The sequence below is a fragment of the Vulpes vulpes genome, chromosome 14 (genome assembly GCF_048418805.1).
Source record: "Vulpes vulpes isolate BD-2025 chromosome 14, VulVul3, whole genome shotgun sequence".
Classification (NCBI taxonomy): domain Eukaryota; kingdom Metazoa; phylum Chordata; class Mammalia; order Carnivora; family Canidae; genus Vulpes; species Vulpes vulpes.
In genome coordinates this window covers 29,472,625-29,482,865 of record NC_132793.1, presented here as the reverse complement: position 1 = coordinate 29,482,865, position 10,241 = coordinate 29,472,625, and the positions used below count along the sequence as shown (strand labels likewise).

Here is a 10,241-nt window from a genome sequence, read left to right as displayed (position 1 = left end):
ACAGTAACCTAGGAGTCTCTAGCAAGATTTGTTTTTACAGCCAAAAGATGAATCCATGTTTTCCCTCAGATTCCGGGGCACTCTGGAAGCCCTGAGTGGTTCCTGCCTTTCTGCCTGGGCACTGCAATTCTGACAGCAGCAGCAGGTAAGCCAGCATCAGCAGTTGAGGGCTTGGGGTCTGGCAGTGGTGGGCAAAGGTGCAGTAGCCAGGACTGACATTTAGGTGTCAAACTCAAAAGACCTTGACCAGCCACTCATAGGATGTCACAGTGGTTATGAAATCATCAGACACAAAATCCCACTCCTGGACCATCTCTCTCCTCTAGGAGGCAGCATTAAAAAGAAAAAAGAAGGGACACCTGGGTGGCTCAGCAGTTGAGTGTCTACCTTTGGCTCAGGGTGTGATCCCGGGATCTGGGATTGAATCCTGGATCGGGCTTCCTGCATGAAGCTTGATTCTTTGTCTATGTCTCTGCTTCTCTCTGTGTGTCTCTCATGAATACATAAATAATCTTAAAAAAAAAAATACTGTAGAATGTAACACAACTTCCCAGAGACTTTCAACCACTTACTTGTGTGTTTTTGTTTTTTAAAGATTTATTCATTTGATAGATCACATACAAGCAAGGGCAACTGCAGAAGGAAGAAGCAGACTCCTCACTGAGCAAGAAGGGAGCCTGATTCAGGGCTCCATCCGAGGATCCTGAAATCATGACCTGAGCTGAAAGGCAGATAGATGCTTACTTGACTGAGCCACCCAGGTGCCCCAACCACTTATCCGTGTTTTTACCCTTGGCAAGGAGAAATGCCAAAACATTTGGGGAAGATTATCAGATCTATGACTCACAGGGCCACCGTGGAGTACTGGTGAGGGTCGACCTATGCAGCTCTGACCTTGTCTTTATTGGGCACTTTTATGACAGCAGTGTTTTTCCTTACAGATTCCTGATTTCAAGGCCTTGGAAATGGAACAATGAATTGGGACCATATTCTGTTTCTTGACATGGATGTTCACATATATGGATTATGCACTTACTTGCACTAAGGAAATATTTGTTGAAGCAACCAATGAGAGAAATGCCGGTCTCAGGACTTGCGGTTGTAAACCTTGCTTTTGATTTCTTGTTTGGGAAAGCAAGAGAGTTCCAAGCTGACTCTTCCTGCCAGAATTCAGAATTGTCTTGATTTCATCAGTCAGCGGGACTTGTTTCCCAGGAAGAAACTGTACTTGTGCCAGGGACAATCAGGGGCCTAAGTTCAGGGGGAAACTCCCAAAGATTTCAGGGAATATTTGACACCTGTAACTATGTTCCACACAGAAAATTTGGAGTATACTGGAAAAATATGGGGAATGACCTAAGGCTTACTCAGGTCTACTGTGGCCTCTTTGATGGAAGAGATTAAGAAGTACTCAGTGCCCATTCATGTGGCAAATGCATTCTTCTTTTCCCTGTCCACTTGGACTAGTACAAGCAGTTTGCTTCTACCAGCAGCAGTATACCATTGCCATCCAGTCCAAGAGATGAGCAACTCTGCAGTGTTTTATTTTTAAAGATTTTTTAAAAAGATTTTATTTATTCATGAGAGAGAGAGAGAGAGAGAGAGAGAGAGAGAGGGGCAGAGACACAGGCAGAGGGAGAAGCAGGCTCCATGCAGGGAGCCTGACGTGGGACTCGATCCCGGGTCTACAGGATCAGGCCCTGGGCTGAAGGTGGCGCTAAACCGCTGAGCCACCCGGGCTGCCCTATTTTTAAAGATTTTAAGTAATCTCTACACCCAATGTGGGGCTTGAGCCTATAACCCCAAGATCTACCAACTGAGCCAGCCAGGCACCCCAACAGCTCTAGTTTTGTACAACCTAATCCTTAAGACCTTGGCCACCCACCCCAGGACATCATGGTCGTCCACTTCACTGATGTCATGTTGCTTATCTTGGAGAATTGGACAGGACAGGAATCCAGGTGTAAAACACCCATGCTTGACTCAAGAGATAAATCCCAGGGAAAAAATGCCCACCCAGCAAAGTTCCTGGGGGGTCAGCATACCTCTTCAAGTCAAACACAAATCTTGTCCCTCAATCTACCCTCACATGCATAAATCATGGTAGGTAGGCCTCAAGTCTTGGTGAAAGCACTTACGTTTGCATATTGCCCACAAAATAGAAGAGGCCCTGGTGTTTCTGAGGCCATCAGGGTTCTATTGGAGATAAAGCATTCTTCTGTGGGACACCACATAACTCTGCAACCTGGACCAGGTAAGATCTGAGCTTACCTGTGCACCTAACAGCACTCTATGATCCATGAGATGCAGGTACAGATGAGATTGGGCTTGCTTTAACCCTGAAGGTACCAGTAAGCTGCCTAATCTGTGTCTATACCAGTAAGATGGCCGAGGGTGAAGGATAAAAACATTGAAGCTTGGTTTACAGGTGGCTCCACGTGATATACTGACATCAGCAGTGAATGCTAAGGACTTATAGCCTCATGGAGGACACTAAAGGACAGCTGTAAAGGAAAAGCTGCCCAGAGACAGAGTTTCAAGAAAGTATGACACAGTCTTTTCTACCTGAAGAGAAACAGCTTGTGTCCAAATTCTGGTGCAGAAAGCCAGGGACTTTAACAAGAATGAAACTGGACTTTCTGACACAGGCTGTGTCCCATGTGTAAAGCTCACCAAACACTTCCACTGCAGGGGACCAAATGGTCCGCTTCTCACAACAAATCCCAAGGCTATGGGCACAGTTGTCTTGATCCATGGTCTATAACGTGCACCTATCAGCTTTCACATCACAAGTTATACTGAGCATCTGAAACTAAAGACTACACTGTCCTGTGCCTGGGCTAAGCACCAGAGGAAAGATGACCCACTATCAGCCTGAGGAGGGAGGTTATTGCCTTCAGGGGTGCAGGGCCTGATGGAGGCTGGGTGCAAGGCAGTATAACTATTAGCCCTCTGCTTGTACCTCTATACCTGCTACCTCACTTGAATGTTGAAGGATAGCACATATTCCCTAAATGGTTTTCATGTTTTAGGGGTTTCCAGACTCTCCACAACCTGGGAGTTGGGGAAAGAAACTAGGATTCTGTTCATTTTCCTCTGGTGGTATCTGGGCAAGTTCAGGTGAATTAGTGACAAAGGGCCAGCAACTCTGACTCTGAGAGACATGGACTTATGCTTGAATAGGGGCCATAAATCTATATGTTCACTTGTTGAACCTTGTGAATTTCAATTACAAGTAATTCTGGTACCCATGGCATTTGGTCCAAGTGCTAGATAAGCCACATTGATCTTCTAAAGGTCAATCAGGCCTCCCTTGCCAGTACCAATATGGTGTGCAGTCCAAGGAAGCTGGTAGTGCCAGGGCCATGTGGGTCATGGAAGCCTTGGGTAGAAAGGGCCACTGATAAAGAAATGGGGCTTCCTCCTTACTTCTGTGCCTTGGGCACACCAGACCTCAGCTGGCAAATCTTAGGATCAAGCAGAAGCGGGTCTTTGGCCAGTGGTTAGCTTGTGTCTCTGCTGCCCTTTTGTTACCTGGATACTCTGGCTAGAGTCCTAAAGCTCTAGATCAGGAGTTGGCAACCTTCTCTAAAAACCCATGTAACATGGGACACCTGGGTGGCTCAGTAGTTGAGCGCCTGCCTTCGGCCCAGGGCGTTATCCTGGAGTCCCAGTATCGAGTTCCACATTGGGCTCCCTGCATGAAGTCTGCTTCTCCCTCTCCCTGTGTCTCTGCCTCTCTCTTTCTGTTTCTCATGAATAAATAAAATCTTAAAACAAAAAAAAACCCCATGTAACAAATATTTTTTACACTTTGCAAGTCAAATAGTCTCTGTTACACAGCTCATTTCTGCCATTATAGTGTAGAAGTAGTCAACGAATGAATGTAGCTGTGTTCCAATAAAATTTATTTACAAAAACAGGCAGTAGGACAAATTGGGCCAAAGGACTGTAATTTGCCAACCTCTGTCCATGTCCTTGATGACACTTAGTAAATGACGTAGTTGATCGAGGGGACTGTGGTCCATTCTGCGCCACTGTGAGCTGGAAACCTCTAAGGTCTGCTGCTTTGCTGAGTCGTACATGGGTGTAGAACAGGACAGTATGTATGGGAACTGCCAACCAGGTGGTGGGTGCAGGGCAGAATGTGAGGAGGATACTGGAATAGGCTGAGCCTCCTTCTTCCTAAGCAACATCAACAGATCTATTCCAGATCAGGCCCAACCCTCCTACCCCATACACACATGGTCCCTGGGTGGGCACTGTCCTTACTGGACCCCTACGAGCCCTTATGCTGTGGTCTGACCACCAGCCCTTCCCTGGTGATGGCCCAATTGTAGCTCTTCGGCGGCGAGTCCAATGCTTCTTCCACCCGTGCCTCCAGGTTCTCTCGGGTAATGAAATTTTTTGCTTCCTCCTATTGGGAGACAGAAAGCTACTGAATGGAAGTCTCCAGCAAAGGCCTGCTGACCTTTAGCCCATTGAGTCTCCAGTTCTCCCTCTGGATGGATGCTTGGTGCCCAGGTCCTCTGTGACCTTCCAGTGGAAGAGTATCAGGCAGCCTTATCATATTCCTCTTAGATAATTATCCACTGGACATCTCAGCCAGAACTCCAAGCACACCAGTTGTGACAATCTCGAGTCCCGCTGGGTTGAATGTTGCCTCAATGTCCCTCGTTAATCTCTGTCAAACTTGTTCTCCGCACCCATTACTTTAATTCAGACCTCATCCACTCTTACTGGATCACTCCCAAATGGTCTCCCTGCTTTTTAGTCTCACATCTGCCACCCTAGCCCAAAATATTAACACTTCAATGACTATACCCGCAAAACAAAATACAAACTCCTTGTGGAACTGGGGGCCCTTCCGGGGTATAGAGGCGGGCTTACCACCACCTAGCTACTCGGATACTTTACAATTCTAATGTCAACTCTCACCTCTGGGTGTCTGCGCCCGTCACTCTCTTTGCACTCCTCTCCCAAATCCTCACCTGCTAACTGAGACTCAAGGCTGCTCGCTCCCTCAGTGCGAGGGCCAGTGTCCCACTGCGCCGCGCCCAGGACTGCCGCCCAGGAGTTGTTCCCGGCCCTTAGCTCCAGGCCCGGAGACGCGACCCACCTGCAGCTGCAGCACTTCCTGCTCCTTGAGCTGCGCCCAGGCCTGGGCCTCTCGGGCCCGCCGGGCTTCTTCCTCCGCCTGCCGCTGCTGCTGTTCCCGCGCCTCCTGCCGCAGCCTCGCTAACCTGGGGTGGGGGCGAGGGCAAGAGGCTGAGACTGCGCGCGGCTGGGTCTGCCCCGCGCACCAGCGGCCTGCCCTGCCTCCCGGCCCACTCACCGCAGCTCGTGGAGTCGCTGGTTCTCCGCCTGGTTCCAGGCCATCAGGTCGCGATGCTCGGTGGCATCCTGCAGCGCCTTGCGCTCTGCCAAGACCCCGGCCCGGGCCTCGTGCGCCTTCTTCCGCACCTCAGTCACGAACTCCAGCCTGGGCGGAGACAGGCCCGCAGTCGGCACCCTCTCCGCCCGCCCTCTCCGCCTCACAGCCCACAGCGCCGGCGGCCGCCTCCCCTCGTCACACACCTGAGGGCGCGCACCGTCTGGCGATACTGCCGGTAACGCTCCGTCAGCACGAAGAACTCTACGGGATCCACCGTGGGCGGGGTCGCCACGCGCCCGACCTTGGACTTGGCCGGAAGGTCGTGGCGGGTCTTGCGGCCGCGCACGAGGAGCAGCAGCGGGGCCGGAGGCCCCCACCGGGGACCCGCGCCCCAAACTCTCAGCGCGCAAAGCATGGCCGAAGCCTCCCGCTTCCGGCGCGCCGCAGGGCATCACGGGGCCCGGGGACGACCGCGGGGCACCACGGGACGTGTAGTCCGTGGGCCCCGCCCCCCACCCCGGGAGCCCGTAGGGCGGGGCGGGCGCGCGCAAGCACACCTCCGCGTGGTCCTCGGGCCCGCGGGCCTTGGCCGCACCCTCCCTGCAGGGCCTGCCCCGCCTGCCCCGCCCCGCCCCGCGTCCCTCCCGCCGGCGGGCGGGGCCCACGTCCCTCCAACCCCCGCGCTGGATAGTCTCAGTGCGCGTGGGCGAGGGACGGGACAGAGGAGAGAGCTCGAAGCAGCAGCTTCAGGGGCTTCGTATCTCTTTATTGGAGGGCGACAGGGCGCGGTGCTCTAGGTCCAGTCTGTGGGGGGAGGAGGTGATCATTTCAGAGGACGCCCTGGTCACCAGGCTGCCCGCCTGCGACCTTGCCCGCCCTCACCCCTCCCGACCTGGTCCGCCAGGCGGCCAGCTTGCTCTCTCATCCTGAGGACCCGCTTGCCGGCTAGGGAACCCAGCGTGGGGGCTCTGGAGCCCCTGGGCGTTGCCCACCCCAAACAAACCTGGTTTGTAAAAACCTGAGCTCACAACAACTTAAATTACGTAATGTTTTTGCCTAATACGAATTTACTTTTTCTCCTTCAGTTATGGCTTTCCCGTGCACTTTAAAATAAATGCAAAATAGTAATAATAATCCATCGCTGCACACTGGTCTTCTGCAATCACTGCATTTCTAGTGCGTCAGCCTTGGTTCTTGGGACCCCCTTACCTAATAGTGTAAGTTCACACCCCTCACCTCTTTTCACTGAGGGGCTGCTCACCTCCGGACATATGGGCTTCTCTTGACAAGAAAGAAGCCTGGAGGACCCTAGTACAGCCACTGTCTTGTGGAGGTTTTCAGTAGAATTCTCTCCACTCCACTAGTTACTTCTTTTAATTTAACATAAGTATCTTATAAATTGTCTAGAATTCTGGGAAATAGGAAGGATAGCAGATGGCATCCTGCTGCGTGCCCAGGGGTCATCTTAGTTTTAGCTCATTACCCCCCCTCTTTTGTCCACATATCCCCCAACAAGTTCTTAGCCACAATGGCCCCTGCTGGCCAATGCCAGGCCTCTCCCTGTACTTACTAGCAGTGTTTGCACCAGGTGCTGCTTTCTACAGAGGGGCCACCAGCCTGTAGTTCTGCCCTCCCAGGGCACACTGTTCTCAGGGGGAGCCAGGGCATTGCTTGGGAGGTTATGGGCGGTCTGGTCTGGGCTGTTTGCTGCAGTGCCCAGGACCCTTCCTCAGAAAGGAGTCAAGGCTGTGGCCTGCCCACTGCTCCCACCCTAGGCTCACAGTAGGTGAAGGAGCCCCAGCCAATACCTTCTTCCTCCCACTCAGGCGGGGGATACCTTTAACCCACCTGGGGGGCATGTGGGGGTGGCTGGGCTGAGCTGGAACCTCGCTTTCCTCCAGGGTACCAGCCATGGGACCAGTGCTGAGCCTTCGAGGGTCCAAAATGAATAGTCAGCAGCAGCAGCAGCAGCGGCGGCAAGCCTAGCCTGCAGCTGGTCATGGCCAGCAGGGCTGCTGGCCCCGGATAACAGCACTCAAGACGACAGGCGCTTCCATCCATAACTCTTTCCATTTCTTCCAGGGCCCCTTAGACACCTGGCACTTCAAGGATAGCTTCAGTGTTTCCTAATGCCCTTCCCTCTTCTGCCACTCACTGCCCCTCATCCAAAGACTCTTGGGATCTGGACCCCAAAGGCTCCTGGCAACCAGCCTTCCCCAGAACCTCCTGGGACACAGAGGGTCCCAGCCTTGCCAGCAGAGGGCCTTCCTTTGTCTGTCAGGCCTACCCCTCCCTCCTTCAGGGATTCTAGAAGTGGGAGAAGGTTGGGAAGAGCAACAGAGGTTTTGGTGAGGGAAGCTCTCCAAGGGCCAGGCAGCAGTGTAGGGGCATTTGGGGCACCTGGTGCATGGCATGCTGCCTCTGTCCTTTGTCATCTCTCTTCCATGGCAGTTGGGGGTGTGGAATGGATGTGGTGGTGACATGGGCAAGGGTTTTTTTTTTTTTTTTTTTTAAAGATTTTATTTATTCATGAGAGACAGAGAGAGAGAGAGAGAGAGGCAGAGACACAGGCAGACACTTGCCTGGGGTTGGGCAAGTGCTTCCACCCCTCATCCCTCCTATGCTAAAAGCAGCAGGCACAGGAACAGTGGTGCAGAGAGAAAGGTAAAGGGTTTTTTCCTGGGACATGGTTCGGGGTAGAGGGACTTGGGAGGGAGAAGAACAGTGTGTCACACACGCAGGACAGACTTCCATCCAGGAGTCCCAGCCTTTGGGGAGAACAGCCTCTTTACTCACTGAGGGAAAGCTACAGAGGAGCTGGCTCCTTGAGGTGGCTCCTCCAGGTGACAGTGGATCCCCCGCCACCCTGGAGACAGCCAGCGCTAGGATTTATGGATCAGGAGACACCACACTGTTCCTGGTCCACGCACTTCAGTGATGTCTCAAAGAGGGAGGGGGCGCAGCCTGCCACCCAACACCCTTCTCTTATCAGTGTATGTTCCTAGTGTATTTTTAGCCACTGGCCCTGGGGTCACCAAATTGCTCCCTCTCCCTCCCAGGGATCTGAAGTACAAAGACTCCTGCTCCAGCCTGGCCAGGCCCTGAAGAATCACTTCTCTTCTCCCAGGTTGCATCCTCAAGCTCCCCGCCTTTGGCCTACAAAGCCTGGTCTTCTCTGATCCAGAAACAAACAGTAGCCTGGGGGGTGGAAAATGCCTGGGGACCCAGAGTCCCACCCAGCTGGCAGCTTGAGTAGGGAACCCAGCAACCTGTGAAGAGTCTGGGGGAGGCTACGAGGGCCTGAAGGCTTGTCTGCCAAACTGCAAAATGGGCTGGATGGAGCGGTCCTCATCCATACACCTGGGCACCAGTGATGGATCACTCCAGATGGAGGCAGGTTTGGGTGGGGCACACCTACCCTCAGGCAGCTTCTCTTTCCTCCCAGCCAGCCCATGGAGGTGGGGGGGGGGGCTGCTAAGGGGGTAGTACAGCATCTGCAGGCTGGTAGCTGGTAGGACTATGAATGAGCAAGAGGTAGGAATAGTTTTGCCTCTCAAGGTTCCAAGCCCTCCCCATTCTGTGCTCAGCCAAGGCACTATTCATGGACTTGGACACAGCTAACCTAGGGCACGTGAAACATACCTCCACCTATCAATCTGGGTCAGCCCAGCTTTTCACCACCAGCTATTAGCATGGGGGACAGGAGGGGGACAGGAGAGGGGCAGAGGCCTGTTTATAGGATTAATAGCCAATCTCTGCATTTGGGCTAAACAAATGCAAGAGCCAGGGTCAGGCTTGGTGTTGTGGTAGCCAGTCATTAGGAGAATAGGTGTGTGGGCAGCCTGGGGGGCCCAGCGGTTTAGTGCTGCCTTTGGCCCAGGGCCTGATCCTGGAGACCCAGGATCGAGTCCCACACGTTGGGCTCCCTGCATGGAGCCTGCTTCTCCCTCTGCCTGTGTCTCTGCCCCTCTCTCTCTGTGTCTCTCATGGATAAATAAAATCTTAAAAAAAAAGAGTAGGTGTGTCAAATCTTGTGGCAAAGATGGGGGAGGGGATGGCCTAATGGGCACCAGTCATTCATGGGTGCCTGGACATGAATTTCCAAAATGATTTATATTTAGTGGAGACCAGAGACAATATGTGGATTATATAGTTGTTTGGAGAAATAATACACTTTGTTCCTATATGTGTTGGTTAACCAAGTAATTTTTAGAGAAACATTTGTGGTTTAGTAAAAATGTTCAATAAACTAGCTTAGTTCTGGTTTGGGCTTACAGAATGTTTTATTCAAAGTCCCCTGTGTTTATTTTAAAAGAGGAATGGGGGGATCCCTGGGTGGCGCAGCGGTTTGGCGCCTGCCTTTGGCCCAGGGCGCGATCCTGGAGACCCAGGATCGAATCCCACGTCGGGCTCCCGGTGCATGGAGCCTGCTTCTCCCTCTGCCTCTCTCTCTGTGTGTGTCTATCGTAAATAAATAAAAATAAATTAAAAAAAAATAAAAAATAAATAAAAGAGGAATGGGGTGCCTTTATTTTTTCTGTAATTTGTAGTTTTTCCTAAAAAATTCAAATCAGAATTAAGCTTCCCAGGGGATGCTCTAGTTCCTTTCTTTCTGGCAACATACATAGCTTTTCAAGAATGTTTCTGTCCTCTTCCAGATTACAGACTCTAAAATTCATCCTCATATCCCTCTCAGCAGGGCACAGAAAGCTGGTTGTTCACCACTGAGCTCCAACTCATGCTTGCCCGGAGGACAGGACTTCATCTGTCTGGGAGCTGCTTGTAGTCAGTTGGGAAAGCAGAGGCTTAGAGCTGAGTGCTCAAGTGCTGCTGGAGCAGAGGGACACAAACCCCTGATCAGATGGTC

The 10,241-nt window shown here is 52.1% G+C and overlaps 2 protein-coding genes across 2 annotated transcripts; both read right to left on the bottom strand.

Moving 5' to 3' along the window:
* Positions 1-3,891: 3,891 nt before the first annotated feature.
* MRPS26 (mitochondrial ribosomal protein S26) lies at positions 3,892-5,978 on the bottom strand. The gene is made up of 4 exons (XM_026012387.2): positions 5,578-5,978; positions 5,336-5,482; positions 5,120-5,243; positions 3,892-4,417 (listed from the first exon to the last, which is right to left on the bottom strand). The coding sequence occupies exons 1-4, from the start codon at positions 5,787-5,789 to the stop codon at positions 4,280-4,282; spliced, it is 621 nt and encodes a 206-aa protein (XP_025868172.1). The 5' UTR covers positions 5,790-5,978; the 3' UTR covers positions 3,892-4,279.
* Positions 5,979-6,821: 843 nt separating this feature from the next.
* Positions 6,822-7,553, bottom strand: LOC112930103 (progonadoliberin-2). The gene is made up of 2 exons (XM_026012388.2): positions 7,219-7,553; positions 6,822-7,102 (listed from the first exon to the last, which is right to left on the bottom strand). The coding sequence occupies exons 1-2, from the start codon at positions 7,445-7,447 to the stop codon at positions 6,894-6,896; spliced, it is 438 nt and encodes a 145-aa protein (XP_025868173.1). The 5' UTR covers positions 7,448-7,553; the 3' UTR covers positions 6,822-6,893.
* Between the last annotated feature and the right edge of the window lie 2,688 nt (positions 7,554-10,241).